The sequence below is a fragment of the Aphanomyces astaci genome, assembly GCF_000520075.1.
Source record: "Aphanomyces astaci strain APO3 unplaced genomic scaffold supercont1.6, whole genome shotgun sequence".
NCBI lineage: Eukaryota > Oomycota > Saprolegniomycetes > Saprolegniales > Verrucalvaceae > Aphanomyces > Aphanomyces astaci.
This window is the reverse complement of record NW_009798269.1, coordinates 362,393-381,098: the sequence shown is the minus strand read 5'-3', so window position 1 is coordinate 381,098 and position 18,706 is coordinate 362,393. Positions and strand designations below refer to the sequence as shown.

Genomic DNA, 18,706 nt, shown 5'->3' with positions numbered 1-18,706 from the left:
CAGTCCATGTGTCGCGGCGATGTAATGCAATATGTGTAATAGGCATTTTTATGACCTTGACCCCTTCTGATAATTAGTTGCCTGCAAGAATGAGAACTTGAAAACCATGGGATCGATGTCTTCCTAGTACTAATTACGCTTTATATTTATATCCTTTGTAATCTTATATTCACAGCTCATTTATTCATTCGATACTTTTTTTATATTTTAGTTTTGTGATCCTCAATTGGCCAATTCGAACCGCCTCTCTGTCCAATCACAAGTCCTCATCACGCCGTTACTCAGCGTCGTTCCCTGTAACTTGCTGCTGGCTTTGATTATTGGCAGTAATAGTGAATCCCCCACCCCCCTTGCTGCTAGCTGCGGTCAAACAGACAGTTTACTCCGTGCTAATCATGCAAGCTACAAGACGTCTCGGTCAGGATACAGCCGCTGGAGCCGTGTAACTTCTGAGGGGGTATTGAAGCTAAGGGGGAGCATAGTACAGTAGTTGAGGGGGGGCATAGTAGCTGAGGGGAAGCATAGTAGCTGAGGGTGTGAATAGTGATCATACTATGTACGTAATACCCTGGACGGTCTCAGTCACCAACCAGCACGTGAACGACTCCACCGCATACATCTCAACCCCCACGGTGTGTGAAGCGACTTGGTGACCTAAGGTCTACTTAATCTGCAACTACGGTACTTTTTAACTACATCTTACTGCTGTATACAGTCACAGCCATCAATGGGTCCAAGTAGGAACAGTTTTTTGCTGCTACAGTACTAGTTATTGTAGAGTGCTGCCACGTTAGCGAAGTTAAGATTGCTGCTTGATGTGTGGTGCGGGTAGCAAAAGGAGTTTGATTTCAAGAAAAAAGAAATTCTACGAAGGGGTTCGAAGCAACGACCTTTGCCACTCCAAGCATAGCTTCTACCAATGAGCTAATTGTGCCATGACAAAAGGCAATGAATATATCAAATAAACCATTTCATGAGTTCATTTATTTTAGCGCATTTCAGTTAAGTTGTTTAACTATTTGTTAGCTTGTATCAGACTACATAAATATGATTAAACAATTGTATGTGATCAAGGTGTAAATAAACTGGTATTTATCGAGAAAATAAGGTAGAGATTTGACAAAAGTTCTTTGTGAGTGTCACGGAAGAATAAACGTTTACAAGTATAATATGGCTATGTGAATTGGAAGTTGCGTTCTAAATGCCACACTACTACATACCGGTAACTGCATGCCTTGACACGATTCTGCATTACATGAGACCCACTCATAAGATTTAATCACATTTCATTCAATAAATTGTTATTTATCGAGAAAATAAGGTAGAGATTGGACAAAACTTCTGTGAGTGTGTCACGGAAGAATAAACGTTTTACAAATGCTGTATGGCTGTGTAAATTGGAAGTTACGTTCTAAATCACAATACTACATACCGATAACTGCATGCCTTGACACGATTCTGCATTACACGACATCTACTCATAAGATTTAATCACATTTCATTCTGCCCCAACATCACCATGGACCCATTCACTGTTGTAATCTCACTGCAACAGGACCTTGACGACAGTACATGTACTGTACGAGTCATAGCCAGGACACTGCTACATGCACAATAATTGCTGCATTGGCTGAAATATTGGTTGGCACTACAGTACATTAGCACATATGTGATCGCGTACAGTACACTTGCCTCAAGGACTCGCATGCGTAGTTGATCCTCCCCCACTTACGACGACGACAACTAAACGTACTGTGAAGGCATCCTGTTGTACTGGTGTTAGAGTCGGCACATCGTGCGTTATCTAGAGTACATGTTGTTTGAATGCAACACGAGGACTGTGGTACTGTACATGTACTGTATGAGTAATAGGTAGGACACTACATGTACAGTAGTTGCTGCATTGGCTGATACTAGTACTAGTACATTTTTTGGCACTACTTTAGTTGATTTGTGAGTTGCGAAAGAATGTGACGAGGCTATAGATGGTTTCTGCCAGTTTCCTGTAAAAACGCATATTCTATTTCCCCGTAAAAGAATCATTTATCAAAGTATATCAATTATAACCGTGAATTACAGACGTACCCAAGCACTTGTGTGAATATTGGCCATATGAACAAGAAGGTTATACTCTTTCAAAACCAAAGCCTGAACCGTATAAAACAAACACACATCACAATATAAAACAAACACATTACAGTATAAACAAACACATCTTCACAAGAGATTTCATATTTCATTGTCCGATTTGCTCTCAAGTACCCATCCGGATAATATCCGCCTCCTGGAGTGGCCGGCGATCTTTCCCATCAAGTGCAAATTGGCATTACTGTACCGATTTCGGGGAGTCAGCGGAACGTGTCAAAGGCCTGTGTTCCTAGTAGTCACGGGACCGCTTCGGCCTCGCCCGTTGATATTGCTGGGCCGGATACCGGCACTGTTTTGTTCCCTTGGTATTCGGAGGAGTCCCTGAACTCACAGTGCTTGATGGGAGTGGTCAATGGTACTTCAAATCAAGATCAACACTGGTACGCAGTGTTTTGATCTTGTTTATGGAAGGAACTTGCGTTGATGTTTGCTTTCACTGCGTTTTGTGTTCTTGATAGTTGGGTGACCAGTTGCAAGACGGTGGTGTTGGTTCGGCGCCATTCAAAATTTGCCGCCATGGAGGATGTCTTGGCGAAATATTGAATTTCAGGAGGAATCAGTAACTTAAGGGTATTGTAAAATTCAATCATCTGCAAGCATTGAGTTTTACAGAATTTTCTTGTTCGCAATTGACAAATCAACTAAAGTATAGTACTAGATGAACAAATATATACTTAAATGATTTTGCTTGGGTATGTAGTGTATACTTTCTGCGGTGCAGTGGTTAACAGTAAAGCACCCGCTTGCGAGACTGGTGTTCTGGGTTCGAGTCCCAGAAATAGAAACCTTTTTGTCAAGTATATTCGTAATACTAGCAGTAGTCTTTAGACAACTCATTGGACGAATTTGCACTAATGGAATAGCTTACAGTTCGACTTGCGTACATTTGATTGGTTGTATTGTTCGTGGATGAAACTCCTGCGTACGATTCAATAAAGAGCTGCAACGGACCGTGAAACTACTAAATCATACTTCGAAGTAGCATTTTTTATCATGCGAGTCTTTCTTGCAACCATGTATTCTGCGCGCGTGGATGAGTTTAGGGCCACCCTACCCGAGTATGGCATTACACACAAGAACGTCATCAAGCGCAGCATGGATCTCGATGGTCCGGATCTGTCGCTGTCCAAACACCATGTCATGACAGTATAGTACACGCGTTGTGTGAGTCCACTGTGCCATCCAGCTGGTGAAGACCAAGCACAGCCACTACGGTGCCCAGGTTCGTCTCAAATTTCAACGTGTACTTTAACTCATGTTGCCACGGTGTAGGTTCGTATCGAATTTCAACCTGCACTTTAACTCAGATTGCCACAGTGCACCGAGACGGTCATCATGTGGGTGAATTTCAACAGAAATAATGGTAATGTAGTACCCCGAAACCCAAAAATACCACATTTATATGAAAATGCATGTGTGCATGGGTGACGTTGAATTAGGTCACTCTTGGAATGAAAAAATGCGCTGGCTACATGGGTTGATGATGACCCGAGCACAACCCCAAGACGTTGTTCAAGATGCTCAAGGCGTTCATTGGTCAAGACAGATTCGGTGGCATGCCATGTCCCACTTTGAAGCAAGTGCAGCATTCAGTGCATATATATATTACATGCGGTCCAAAGACCTTTAGCAGAAGAGCACCGTTCCTGCAGCGATTGAAGCACTCATGAAGTGGTGCCTCACCGACAACGTCGAAGACCAGGTTGCGCACAAACCATTTGTGTTTGGTATCGAGGAGGAAGCTGGTCGCTTCGAGCTTGGCGACGGTGGTATGCAGGCATTTCGTGTTGGTACGAATTTCATTGGTTCAAGTTCGTACGTCTCATGAAGTTGTCGTAGGATTGTCAACAGTGGAACTCCTTCGAAAGTACCACGCTGTGGTCACGGTCAACCCAACAAAGACCGTCATATGTCACATGGACACGACATTTTCGAAAAACGTGTTGGGCTACCCCATGTATGTATTTGGATACTCCGACGTGGGGGGCACATTTCACCTTCTGTGCGTACGCATAACGTCACAGCGGACCCACACCGACGTCGCGTGGCTACTGCGGTCACTCAAGGAGAAGTTTACAAGTCTCCTGAATTATGCGTGGGCGCCGACAAGACTAATGGGTAACGCAGACAAGGCACAATTCTTAGGAATGACCAACGCACTTCAACCTGAGCTGCCTCTTCTCGAATACCTTATGTGTTTTTTTCTCGTTCTCAAAAAATGTAAGTATTGCAATGTCATCATATTGTCATCATGGTTTGTTCTAGTGCTACGACAAACGCCAAAGCATGACAAGTGAGGAGTGGACAAGTGTCACCTTTGACATTTACCTGTTGCACATGTCCACAAGTGAAGCCGATTTGGTCAACAACATGGACACTGCGCACGCAAACTGGGAAGGCAGCCGCACTCTACGAAAGTTCAGATCCTACTTTTTCAACACATGGCTCGCCGTGTATTCAACAAACCATGGGCCGCGGTTTTGGAAATGGCAAGTGTTTCACAGCCATAGGGGGTGCTCGTACACCAACAACCCCAATGAACATTTCAACCGCAAACTCAAAGATGTATGTATATATGCATGGCAATCATAACCCTCGCTGCATATATGTATTGTTTAGGCAATCGGTCGTGTCAAGAAGCATGTCCCACACCTGTTCAAGAAGTGGCGAAACTGGTTCAAGAAATCTCAACTGAGGCGACACCTGGGGTACAACATCCAGTCCAAACCGAGCGAATGAAGAAATATAACAAGCAGTTGCTGGCGAGCCGGCGGCTTCGAGTCAACGAAGTGCCGCGCGTACGCCCTGTGACATGGCGCGTGCTTCACCTCCTTGAAGAAATTGCCGAAGGCGAGCAGGATGAAGACATCCCACGACGTGCGTGGCACTACAACTCATTGTCGCGAAACGTTCAGCGTCTTGAGTTCCACAACCAACCTGATATTGGTGAGTCAATTGAATGCTCTGTTATTTCAAATTAATTTTACGTTAAATAATAGGATGTCTTGTCCAACAAGTTCCGGCTCCAGTCCTGCTGCAGTGTCAGTGCCTCCACTGGAACCGCGATGGAATCTGCTCCCATGCCATCATGGTAGCGACCCAGACTGACATGGTGTTGCCTGGCATGGAGCGTGGCGCACATAATCTGGTGAGCCGAATTCGTCGGGGAAATGCTGAAGCGAACGCGTCTCCTTTGCGTGGAGACCGCAACATGCGAAACTAAGTAGACTATGTCTAGCCTTTGATTTGAATACATTTTCGCTATTTGTCACTGTTGTGGACACTAAAATACATACTGGAAGTTTCCTGCACACCTCAATTTAAATACATGTTTCTATGTTCATTACTGTTACGGACACTAAAATTAAGCTACACGATAATCACATTTAATTCCTATATGTTAGACATGTTCGACTTTAGCCAATCGAAATCCATTCCTATTTTCAGCTCTATATTTATCGTATTCTAATTTTGGCCAATGTCAGCACACTATGCAACGGAACCTTCGTATCATTGGATGTTTATCAAATATTGTCAGAACTTTCGTCCAATGACACGTGCCTATTTCCCTAAAAATTATCGGATACGGTAGCACTAATTATTCCTAAGAGTATAGCTCACACGGGTAGAGCATTGGGGTTACAACCCATAGGTTGCGGGTTCAAATCCCGCACAAGGTATTAGTTTGGGGAATAAAGATGGTAAATAGAATGAGCACCGCTAGAAATGCGAAAGCGACCATGGTGTAAATATTCTGTTGTGCAACGTTACTTCTCATTCTGGAATGAGTACCTTCGGGTATCCATAACCCCGGTGGATGAAATGTCACACTGTCCAACAGTTGAAGCACTCACCACCCAAGTCCTAGGGAGAAGTAACAGCACTGCAGCTCATTCGGCGAATAATCTTGTTTACTTTGTGACAAGCGACAGTAGTACTAGTACTGTAGTACTACTTTAAAATTGTGACAATCCACAGTAACATGCGGCGACTTTATACATGATGATAGCATGATGACAGCATGATGACAGCACGATTGCTGTATCACTGACGGTATATTTTCCCCAAGGGATCGATCCCAATTTGTCCGCAAGCTGGAAATAGATGGGTCAGATGTTTTCTATTTCCGTCCTAACTATTTAGGAATTTTGGTGTGGATTAGGCATTTTTTGTGTGGAATTCGGTGAATTGTGTGTTGTGCTCGGCGAAGTTTGTGTGGAACTCGGGATTTGTATTGTGTTATTGGGTCGTGTGTTTTTTTCGGTCGTTTCTGTGTGTATTTCGTTATTTAGTGTGTGACAAAAAAGGTCCTCTGTCAGACTTGGCCATCTCAACTTTACGTCACTCGCTCGACTCCTTACTACTAGTAACTTCCCCGGTGTGCCACGCATTACTAAGGATAGTTTGCATGGAGTCACACTGTATTGACGAGCTTGTGTTCGTGCTAAACACATTTGCATGAGCTACAGAAACAGTTCTGGAACCAAGTCTACTCATGTGGCTGGTTCACTACATGTAGATACATGTGGACCGAGAAGCAAGCTGGTACGTACGGTACTACTTCTGGCATTAGGTATTCATACAGTATCGTTGATGATAACTCAACGTACAAGTGGTGTTCGGTGTTTCAAACAAAGGCTGAAGTACCATCAAGGTTAAAGGAATTTATCCTTGCCATTGAGCGTGAAGGCATCACAACGATTCGCCGAATTCGTAGTGATGGTGGAAAAGAATTTGACAACCAGCAACTAAGATCGTTCTACAAACGACTGGGAATTCAATTCCAGATGTCAAACCCTTACTGTCAGGAGGAAAATGGGTCCGCTGAGCGCGATCATCAAGCAAAATTTGCTAAGGTTCGATGCTACCTTCTCGACGCCCAATTACCGGTCCATTGGTGGCCTGAGGCGTACATGTATGCTTGTTACGTGCAAAACCGCACTGGACACAACCTGGTGGTATCATGTAGTACTACAGTACAGTACTAGTACTACGTAGTATGGTGCAAGTCACCTAAAGACTACAAATAAATGCCTTGACTTTCGACAGCTATTCCAACTTTGTATTGATATTATTTAGGAAAATATACCGTAATAACGATAGAACTGGACAAGCCCAACAGAAGTTTCGGTTCAGATTTTCGCTTGGTGAAAAATTAATCGAGTAATAGAATTTAAACCAACCGGCGCCTTTTTGTACGGAGATATATGGAACCAGGTACATTTTGGCCGAAAAGGAGTATCAAGTATATCTTGGTCTTTGTATACAGCACTTATCCGTACGAACGTTTTCATTGTATCCGGATTATTCACAATGTTTAACCTAATTACCAGGAAAAAAACGTAACTAATAATGTTTTAACGTCAACATTTCGTGGGTTTAACTGAAAGAACCGAGGCGTTTAATATTAAAACGTCTCCTCCTGAGGATGGCCGATTTGTAGTCTTTAGATGACTTGCACCATACTATGTAGTACAACTTTGTCATCACAGTAATTAAACTCGTAGTCTTGTGGCTATGGTCAGGGAGGGGCAAATATACCAGCCAGCGGCGACCCAGTTCCAATCCATTGCTGACAGTTCCAATCCATTGCTGAAATGGATTTGACAGTAAGAAGTGTGTGACACATTCAAGTACGTTGCAAATATGTGGGATGTTATGCAATTTGTCGCGAGATGCCATGACGTTTGCAAAGCGTTGCAGCAGAAGGAGCAGTGAGTTGTACCCACATCCTGGCTTTTTGTCCGCCAAGTACGACACAAGCCATTCGCGTTGATTGCGCTTCACCTACGTAACCATATGGATCATAGTAAGAGCTCGTTCAGAGTCGCTTCTTGTTGCCTCTGTAGGCAGATTTGAGCGCGTTTGGTGACCCAGTTTCGCAGAGTTTGACGGGCGACACCAAGTTCAGTAGCGACCTGATATACGCTCATTGTCTCAAGAAGGCCCAGGGCCTGGAGCTTGAAGGCTATCGGGTACATGATGCGCGCCATTGAATAGTACTACTCTGGTCAGATAACTTTGTCCAATTGTTTTGACTTCATTAAAGTATACTTGGTCGCTGCAAAACATCTTGATTATTGTATGGAACTCCATAACATTATATTGGCAACCAAAAATTATATTGTATTTTTGTAACCTTCGATCTCAACTTGATCTTGGGAATTGACAAGTTCCTCAAGATGAGACTCCACTCCTAGGCGATGGTCCAGTTGAAGGAGTGCCGACTCTAGACTCGATGCATCAAAACGAACATTAAACGTTGTTAGGTCAGCAATTTTAGCGTCCTTGTTCATGCGAGGAAGCTTATAGTTATTACTGCCATGCATTTCAATAGACATTTGCATAACGTTTTGAATGTTATGAATGTTTTCGACACAGTGTCCATTGGCAACTCATAAAACGCACTTTTTACAGCATCATAAGCTCCTCAATTGTTCGAGTGCACTTTTGATGCTGTAGACTTTAAATAGAATTAAAAAATCCTAAATCTAAGGCATTAAAGTCTGGACTATTTGGAGGCTGGTTCATGATGCCAACGTTTTGGATGCCGGCATTTTGCAAGAACGTTATGGTTACTTGCCGGTGAGGACTTGCATTGTCTTGCTGGATGCGAACACCTCTTCGTAAATCCCCAACAGGGAATCGGGCCAAGACAGCAGGAACCACCTTTTGCAGCATAAAATCCTTGTAGACGCCGCCGTTCACATTCTGGGGGACCGTCATGGGAGTTCCTTTCTCTCGGTTGATGCTCTTGCGCTTGGCGGCGATGATCTCCACAAACGGCAAAATTCCAATCTTGCCGTCAAGGTCTTCCTTTGTCGCTGGATCATATCGCGGACGAGCGACGGCAGCAAGGAACATGACTTTGGTGATGAAATTCTTGGACTTCACCGAGCGCGCCGCCGCTTCCTCGTCGTCGTAGATAGACGTAGAATTTCTTCTTGACCCTCGTCAAATAGAACCACTTTTCATCAACGTGCACACTATCGTGCATGTTGGCAAAACGTGTGGTTCCATTCGATGAAGGTCGCATGAAGGATCCAACCTCACCTGCACGTTGTCGGCTGTCAGCATCGGCTTTACGTAACTGTAACGGGCCTTCAAGCTGCCGTGCTCCTTCATGTGCACAATGAGCGTGGTCTCGGGGATGCCGCAGTTCGCCGGCAGAGCCCGAAGTGTTTGCCTGGAATGCTGGGGAACGGCTTGTACTGCTGCCTTGATCTCGTCAGCGGCTCTTGTTTTCTTTCGTCCAGAATTACCTAAATAAGTAAACCTTTAGAATATAATACCTGCACAAAAGCATGTTTTTTTAATAAGTATGTATTTGAAGAGGTAATACCCGTCATTCTTGCCGCGACATCGGCGATCCCGTGATTGAGACTTTGAGTGAGCCGTCCTCGCTCCCAAATGCGAGCAATCGTTCGGGAATGGCAACCAAACTCATTTACCACGTCTCGAATAGCTCCATATCGAAGGTCTCCACTGGCAGACCTCTCTAAGAGCCTATCATAGACAGAGCGGCGTTCGAGTGGTGTAAGGTTCCGTTGAGTCCTTATGAGTGCGTGGGATGTTGCTGAGTGCCGCGGTGGTAACCGAGGCATCGTTGAGGTGGTGGGAATGGTTCAGTAGAGGACAGGAGGCTTCAAGTTCAATAATGAACTCTCAGCGAAAGGTTTTTCGTGTCATTATTTGACCTGCCTACCGGTACTTTGGTAGGGTGTAGATTGCGAAGCAAAACGCTCTAGAAAGCGCAGAAACTACCCAATCAAAGACGAGATCTTGCGCTTTCGTAGAGTATATTTAGAAAAATTCCGCCAATTACAAAACAATTGGACCAAGATATCTGACCAGAGTAGTATTGATTTGAAATTATTGAATTACGCGCGGGCGGGATAATAAAAATATATCCAATTAAAAAGAAGAATTTCAACGAAATTGTTTGATTGGACAAAACTACGGCTGTAATGTTGAATACTTCGGTAGGCCTTGCATTCTGAAGTTCCCTGTATTTACGGTAAAATATCATGCGGATGGACAAATCGATCGTTTTAAAGCGCGATTAGTTGCACAAGGCTGTCACCAAACGTTTGGAATTGACTGTGGTAATGTGTATGTTCATGTAGCACTGTTTCAATCACTCCGATTAATACTTGCAGTGGGAGTGATCTTTGCTTGCATTATCAAGCAAATGGACGTACACACGGCATTTCTCAATGGCGACATGCCTGCAGACTTGATTCTCTACATGCGCCAGGCACCTGGTTATGTACTTTGTGAGAATCCGCATAAGGTTTACCTGCAGGTAGTATCTATAGACTGAAGCAGGCTCCAAGGATTTGGACAACCTGCTCCACAAAGTTTTTGACTTCAATTGGTTTTGAACGATGCAATAAAGAGTATTGTTTGTATGTTCAAAAAGAGGTAGATAGAAATGATGATTGGCTTATAGTTGTCGATGACCTTACTATTGTGTCACAGAATGCACAACTTGTAAAGAATCTTCAAGTGTTATTGAACAAGCGATTCAAAATGCAGGATCTTGGTGATCTTAATTAGATTCTGAAAATGGAAGTTAAAAGAAATCGTGTCGACAAAACCATGTCATTGTCGCAAACGAAGTACATTCGTGATCTGCTTGCCAAATTTGGCATGCAAGATTCCACAGCAGTCTCGACACCCCAAGTAGTGGGAGTCGACTTAGTAGATGAAGCTATCATGACGCAGGATGAGATTGTAAAGCAACCATATGACTATCGAAGGTAAGTTGGTTCACTGCAGTACCTAGTACGAGGTACTAGACCTGACATTGCAATTGCAGTACGAGAGCTAAGTAAGTTTCTCTCTTGCTACAACAAAACGCATTGGGATACAGCATTGAGAATTCTCAAATACTTGAAAGGAACATCAAGTTATGGTCTGTTCATTGATGGGAAAATGTACAACAAGAAAGTGGTCCTCTAACAGAACATTGCTACGCTGCATGGTGCCATCACCGACGCATTCTTGACCTGCGTGTCCATAGATGGTTGGAATTTCGTGGTGCGGCGCCAACCGCGCAACAGCCCGACCTGAACGTTCTCGACCTGGGGTATTTCGCCTCGATCCAGTCTGTACAAAACAATGTGGAGAGTCGCTCCATTGATGATATGATTCATTCGACCCTCGCGTCCTTTGAGGCGCTCAGTTCGGAAAAGTGGAGAATGTCTTCCTCACTTTTCTGGCCGTCATGCGTCTTGTGCTCGAGCACAATGGTAACAACCACTTTCCCTTACCCCATGTCAAAGAAGGACGCCAAGCGACGCGCCGGTGCACTTTCGACAAACTTGTCCTGGCAGGTTCCCTCTAAGGTAGTCGACGCCAATTACACTAGTGAGGATTTTACTAATGTATTTTCTAACTCAGACGTAGCGTTATGTCGGTTGTTACGTGATAAAAATGATTTTTTCCAATGTCGGCTATACCAGTGTAATAACGTGGAACAGAGGAAGTCTCACAGTAGAGACGTTTAGCAAGTCCGAAATGTCAGAATTTTCCAGACTCTCTACTTCCTTCGATTTGATTGGAGTCTGAAGTCAGAAGTCTGACGAATTCCAGTTTAGCAAGTATACAAGCTGTAGAATACAGACTTGGCCACGTAATCGAATGCATGACATTTACAAATATGCACCCTCAGCAGCACCGCTTCCTCCAACGCTCTCGCATGTCGCTCCGTCTCAAGCTCGCCCTGTTGCGTCGTAGTCCCCCAACCTCCCAGTTAACCATACCCAATGTGACATTCACTTTGGACTCGTACTCCGATGCCGATTGTGTTGAGAAGTTTCGGTTTTCGAATGCGACGCTAAGGTACCTAGTCGTCTTTCTACGCATCCCTCACCGCATCACCACCGTCGAGCGAACTGCCTGCACTGGTGTCGAAGCTTTGTGTATCCTGCTGCGCCGCTTTGCTGTTCCTGACCGCTGGTCTGATTTGATGGTGATGTTTGGGCGATCACGAAGTGGACTGTGCAACATTTTCCTCCATGTTTTGGACCATATATACGCGCAATTGCCGAGGTCATATTTTTGGACCGTGATCGCATCAGCAACCAGCTTGAGGCACTTAGCCAAGCAGTCGCAAATAAAGGGGGCGAAGTTCAGAACGTATGGGCATTTATTGATGGAACGGTGCGTGAGTGCTGCCGACCAGACGGTGATGAGCGCCAGCGGACCGTATTTAACGGTCATAAAAGGCGCCATGCTGTCAAGTATCAGACGTTGGTGACTCCCGATGGGATTATATCCCATGCATTTGGACCGATTGAAGGCGGACGACATGACCTTACAATCCTACGGCAGTCTAAATTGGAGAGTGGAATTGCTGCCGACACACGGTTTCGTGGTTTTGTGATTTATGGCGATCCTGCCTATGGCTACTCGGACCAACTCGCCTCTCCATTTGGCGGTGCTCGTTTGACTGCTGCCCTGCGCGAAGTCAACAAAAGCATGAGTCGTGTTCGAATAAGTGTTGAGTGGTCGTTTGGGCAAGTACTACAATACTGGCCTATTGTCGACTTCAAAAAGAAGTTGCGCATTGGGAACAGTCCGATTGCCAAGATGTATAAGGTCGCAGTACTTTTGACCAACTGCATCACATGTGATCGAGGACGAAACACTAATAGCGCCTACATTGGACTACCCCCGCCAACTTTAGAGGAATATTTGCATGTCAACATGTAAACAAAAATAATGAAAATTAATTTGATTTTTCCGCAACGACTTGGATCAACTTTCCCATCTCTAACAAGAATCGTTCTAATTGCTCGTTTCGCTTGGCACTTTCGGCCATTTGAGCCAGCCGTAGCTTTTGTTCTTCCTTTTCGTACTCGAGTCGCTCCATTCTAAACGTATGGTCGTCAGTATGCTTTTGTTTCTCAAATTCGAGAAGATCTTGAATATCCTGGTCTTCTTTCTTCGGCGTCGGACCCACACTTCGCTGTCTCTTGGCCACCCGCTGCTCGGACTCCACGCACAGCTGCGAGCCCGTGGACTCCAACGAGTCGCGACGCTTTTGCTCCTTGTCTTTCTTCGTCTTCTTGACTTCGTCCTTCGCAGCTCTGCGATCAACGATGGCTTGCAGGATCTGCACCTGCTCGGTGACCTCTTCTTCGCTGCATGTGCCAGGTTCCACAACCTGCCACAGACGATTTTGATTGGCTCAGGAGAAGTCTGTATACCCTGAAGACTTCAGACTCAAAAGCCTGTAGTCTTCGTCACTTTTCAGGCTCGATTTCCAGTGAAGTCTGCAATCTTCGAAATTCGAAACGAAGTTCAAGTCTGCAATCCTCAATTTTCAGACTTGCTAAAAGTCTCTAGTACTGGTTTGTCCCAAAAATAACCAGACAATTTGGAGGTGCGGTGGAGATGCTCTAAAACATGAGCAAATCAAACTGTCTCGTTTGCACCACAATTGTCGATGGAAGGACGTTGTGAGATGAATGATTTACCGCATGAATAATACGTAGTAGAAAAACGCGGAGATCAGTTGCCGAGGAGCGAAACAGCCTGTCACATCTAAAGGATGTATACACACACTTGATTAGTTTTCTTCACAACGCTTTCGGCGATATCGCAACAAATCGCATCATGATTGAATTTGCCGAAATGAATTCATATGCACAGGTGGGGATTCATCCTCTCCTGTAGGACGATCGTTGTTCGTAGTGGCTGCATGTCAGTGTGGTATATCTGCCACATCCAAAAACGACTAGTTCCGTCATCAAGGGGTGTATTCTGTGCCATCGCTGGAGGCATCCACCATCGAAAGAATTTGAGCTTGAACTTCCTCACGCTATGGGGCATATCAGTCCATCATGACTTGACTACACGGGCAGCGAAGTCCAGATGAACTCGGTCTTGGGTCGTGTGCAAGAAGTATATGCCCTTAGACACTTCATTCCATTCATTCCATGTGAGCTTGAAGTTCACGGCGTAATCTCTGCACTATAAAATATATTTGTTTCATGAGTGCCTTGTATAAAAAATATATTGTACATACCTTCTTCATCACGTGAAAGAAACACATAAGGTATTTCGTCGACGGGCAAAGTGTGGCGCGAACACCGTTGAATTGCGCATCATCCGATTCGCCCATCACAAATGGAGGCGAAAAGATGTGAGCGAGGAAGGCACCCTTCAGGGATTCGAGGAGCCATGACACGTCTACGGCTTTGCGTTGTGAAGTGATTCCAATGCAGAGGACATGAAAGCTGCCACCAAGATCTGAGTATCCAGCGACGAACACAGGGTATCCTGAACGGTTCAAGTTGAACGTAGTGTCCATGTGCACACCACAGCATGAGCCCCTGGGGGGTTACTCGTAACTGCGCTTCGATAACGATGCAGCAAAGCCAATGTAGTAAGTCATATACCAAAACTTGAGTAAGTCATAGTTGTTAACTATGTACCAATGCGAAGGGGATCCAAGTCGGAGCCGTCATCAACATGGAGTGTTCCTCAAGTTGCATTCCAATCACAAATGCGTTGTTTTGACTGTCTTGGTCAACGACCCTGGATCAAGCGACTTCGTCAACTCACTCGACAACGCTTCATCGGTATCGATATGTCTTAATCTTGACGCTCTCAAGCATTTGACAGCGTTTCATACCTGTACTGGCGTGGGGCTCGGAATGTCGTCAACTTTCCCGAACAATCCTTGTGTCGACTCGGGCATAGAGCATCGCAGGCTTTCTTAACGGATTTTGCGAAATCAGACTTGAAAGTCTCTGTTTCATCGCTGATGTGACCTATGCTTTCACATCAGAAGTACTTCTAAATTGATGTGTACTGTACCTTGCTTGGCCGTGGTGAGCGGGCATCTTTTGTCAGCGCCCGTTGATGAACATGGGTTCCGTTTTGTGCGACAACTGTGACTTGAGTAAAATGACAGCGTCGGAGAAGATACTGCGCCTGACAGAATTCTCAAGGTGCGTTTGGATCTCCTTCGTGATAACGACGTGAAGCACAATTGGTATCATATCGAGTCATTTCATGAGTATGCCAAGCTGATGGAACAGTGTGGTGGTCTTGATATCATGTCTTGACTTCCTTGTGAGTTCGGATGAAGCGGGACAACACCGCAGTAATCCATTGTAGCTCAAGATCAGTATACCGTCCTATCTCATGGTAGGCCATTCTACAAGGAGTGGTTGTTTCGATCAGTGTGCTCCTGAATCGGTAATAATAGCATTTCAGTTGCAAAAGTTCTAATTGTAGCAATGCCCATGAACAACTGGTTCAAACTTGATTCTGCCCCTACATCCAACAATCCATGTCTCCGCCCCGCGTGAGGAGGATTCGATGTGACTTGATTGTGTTGCGTAACTCAACCGGTCATCTTACACCAAACCAGTTGGACAAGCGATTTCAAGAAGTACAATACCGCATGGAAGCGATGAAGAAGTTTGTTGTTTCTCACCGTTGGTTATTGGACGACATTGTGAACTTGCAAATCTTGAATAAAGCCTTTCAAAGTTTACGCAGGGTCAAATCCATTGCTACGTCTCGAAATACACATTCGTCAACATCATATTCGTCTATGCGTATCACATGAACATTCTCCTGTGCGACATAAAAGTAATAGTGAGCGGGAGGGGTCGATACCAGGACCTGTCGGAACCCATGATTATATTCTTCTGAATCGAGTTAGAGTTTTCCGGACCATATCATATTGATTTTAATGCAATGTTGAACTTTGCGTGGGAAAATCTATTCCATACTAATAATAGTACGTGTAAGCATACTCAAACTAAGCTAGAAACTCTAAGTTTCGATTGGTGTGGAATTATATCCAATCAGCTGCTGCATTTGTCTGAAATTTAATAAAAATATTTAAATACCTTTTCCATACATTTTTGAAATGAAAGTAGGTTGCTTTTTTGGTGTTCTCTGTAGGTATAGGTTTCGCCGATATACAAACTTATTTCTGTCGTTGTGTTTGGAACCACCTCAGCAACGAGTGGATATTTTCAGCACATCTATATATGTAGTTGTTTTCATATTACAAGTAGCTCCCTCACATATTTTGTAATGATCGAATTCGTGAAGTGCAATTCCCAAATGTATTATTTGTGGAAGTGCAGGAGTATTATCATGTTTCGTCGCCATGGTCTGACATTTGAGATGTGTGAAATAAATCCGTGCTTCGTTCGGAAGCAACCCTAACCCTACATGCATGCAAAAACAAGTATATTCAAAAATCAAATACTCCTACAACAACACTATTTCAGGTCTTGGAAGCGCCTTTTCGAATGATCGGCGAATCGCGTGAGGTGAATCATTTCCCAAGCAGCAATGGACCGTTTGATCATGGCCATACACTTTTCCGCCGCTGTCGTCACTGGCTTCTCCTTGGGCCACAATGTTCGTAGCAACTTCTTGAAGGGACCCATCACTCCAACATCCAGAGGCTGGCACACGCTCGTACAATTCGCTGGCAAGGGCTCCAACACACTAAAACGTTCACCTAAATAGTATCCAAACATGTCAAAACGTAGCAAAATATTACAACGAAATGTTTACCAGATATCATATCTGCGGATGCTTGGGTTACATGAGCATCGAAATAGTCGACCACAAAAACGCTCGGTCCAATGATGTGTGGCGGCATCACTTCAAGGTAAGCCTTCGAAACGCGGTTGTCCATCCAAGCGGATTCTTGGACGTCGTAGTAATGGCCTTCTGGGTACGTCGCCAATTCTTTCGTGTCGATCGGCCCGCTTGGGATACCATGGACGATAAACAAAATCGGTAGCTTTTCGCCTACGACAATCAAATATAAGCAAGTAATCCAACGAGTATCATACCGTTCGCTCGGCAGGATAAAACCGCCGTGAGTCGGTCCGAATGCTTTTGCTTCTTGTCCACCATGGACGAACCACCCTTCTCGGCCCAGATCTTTTCAGGTAGCATTTTGTAGTTCACCATCGTTTCGTCCACGTTGATAATGTCACACATGTCGTACGCACTGTACTTGCCCCAAAAACGAGCAGCGAATTCGTCACGCAACAACTCCATGTCGACAGTGGGGATCTTCGTCTAGCACGGTACGTGCTGCTAAAAGTTGTGTCGCCGAGCAAAGTCTTGACAGAGTTTCAGCAGGGACTTGTAACCGTCGCGCTTGCCTTCAGTGTAGGTAGTAAGCCAGTCTTCATAGTACGTTTTCATGAACGTAATCATGTGCATCGACGTTAGAATGTGCTCGCCTCGTCGCACGTCCTTCATTAACGAAAGAAGGTGGTTGCGAAAGGGGATGGAGCACTTTGCGCCTTGGCCACTGAGGGTCTTGCGTTTCGCGTTGATTGCAGTCTCCTTGATCTTCTTGCTGTTCTTGCGCCAGTCACGCCACGTGGCTCTTGGGATCCCCTCGATCTCGCAGAACCGTCGGCTACTCAACCCGAGCCACTCGAAGGACGCGAGTAGCTTTCGCTTCTCACCAATGGAGTATGACTTGTGACACCGTCTGCGCATGCTTGTCAAAGCTGAAATGACACGTGTGGTGAAAAACGCCAATAAATTTGAAATTTGAATTTAAGTTCGGCCAATCAGAGAGCTTTAATGTTTTGAGTTCTGATTGGCTAAATTGAATGGCTTTATTAAGTACTACGTAGTAATACAGTTATTTGAATTTATTATAATCCATCATATTATAGAGGTGGGTGGCTTTTTAGGTGGGGTCGGCATTTCTCGGGGTTCTCTGTATGTGCGCAGTACCGTGACAACTTGGTTCCGTGGTCCATGATTGGTAAAAAACAATCGCTCTGAAATTTTCAACCAATGTTTTCAGCCTATGGATATTTATTTCACTCTTTTAGTTCATGTTTCAACACCAATACGAATTTCGACATTGTTTGAACTGCCTGAATTCTCCTCTTTAAAAGAAACACTACACCACCATTTCCCGTTTAAATTGAAATGAATTTCCAGTCAATGTGAAATGCAGAAATATTATACGATTTCACAAGTTTCACATCTCAACATGTAGGTGGCATCCGACATCAAACCGACAAATTTGGAGCCGATGATTGGATAACCGACAACTTTTTGAATTTTGATTGGTCAGATATTTTATAGGCAATCTGATTGGGCGATGTAGTTGTCGGTTGAGCAACATATCACTCACATATAACATATACAGCTTGCTATTGGCTGAAAACACAGTAGTATCGACATACTCTGGAACACATGACCTCGACTCAGCATCCCAAGAACAGAAATACGTAAGTGGAGCAGAGCTCGACAAACAAGGTGACGAGTTTTGACTAGTACGAGTAAGAGAAGTAGCTGCTGTGCTTGGTGTATGGATGATGTACTGTACATCCATAAACAACATCACTACACCATTTCCCGTTCAAGTTGAAATGAATTTCCAGTCAATGTGAAATGCAGAAATATTATAAGATTTCACAAGTGCAGTTTCACATCTCAACATGAAAAATGTTCACATCAAAATGAAACGTTAAACTTACTTCAACTATAGTATAGTGACCATAAGGTGATGAATTATACTACCCTTCAGTAT

The 18,706-nt window shown here is 44.3% G+C and overlaps 4 protein-coding genes and 1 non-coding gene across 5 annotated transcripts; 3 read left to right on the top strand and 2 right to left on the bottom strand.

The window, feature by feature from the left end:
* Nucleotides 1-3,814: 3,814 nt before the first annotated feature.
* H257_03445 (hypothetical protein) lies at nt 3,815-4,887 on the top strand (the record flags this gene model as incomplete). The annotated part of the gene is made up of 4 exons (XM_009827548.1): nt 3,815-3,938; nt 3,988-4,355; nt 4,414-4,713; nt 4,768-4,887. 4 exons carry the CDS (start codon nt 3,815-3,817, stop codon nt 4,885-4,887), a joined length of 912 nt encoding a protein of 303 aa, XP_009825850.1.
* An 871-nt stretch (nt 4,888-5,758) lies between these two features.
* H257_03444 lies at nt 5,759-5,823 on the top strand. The gene has a single exon. It is a non-coding gene; the product is annotated as a tRNA-Val (tRNA).
* A 2,521-nt stretch (nt 5,824-8,344) lies between these two features.
* H257_03443 (hypothetical protein) lies at nt 8,345-9,497 on the bottom strand (the record flags this gene model as incomplete). Its single annotated transcript, XM_009827547.1, has 4 exons — nt 8,345-8,377; nt 8,728-9,088; nt 9,197-9,410; nt 9,491-9,497. 4 exons carry the CDS (start codon nt 9,495-9,497, stop codon nt 8,345-8,347), a joined length of 615 nt encoding a protein of 204 aa, XP_009825849.1.
* A 2,315-nt stretch (nt 9,498-11,812) lies between these two features.
* On the top strand, nt 11,813-12,867 carry H257_03442 (hypothetical protein; the record flags this gene model as incomplete). Its single annotated transcript, XM_009827546.1, has 2 exons — nt 11,813-12,111; nt 12,234-12,867. 2 exons carry the CDS (start codon nt 11,813-11,815, stop codon nt 12,865-12,867), a joined length of 933 nt encoding a protein of 310 aa, XP_009825848.1.
* A 4,374-nt stretch (nt 12,868-17,241) lies between these two features.
* Nucleotides 17,242-17,655, bottom strand: H257_03441 (hypothetical protein; the record flags this gene model as incomplete). Its single annotated transcript, XM_009827545.1, has 1 exon — nt 17,242-17,655. The coding sequence occupies one exon, from the start codon at nt 17,653-17,655 to the stop codon at nt 17,242-17,244; it is 414 nt and encodes a 137-aa protein (XP_009825847.1).
* Nucleotides 17,656-18,706: the final 1,051 nt, after the last annotated feature.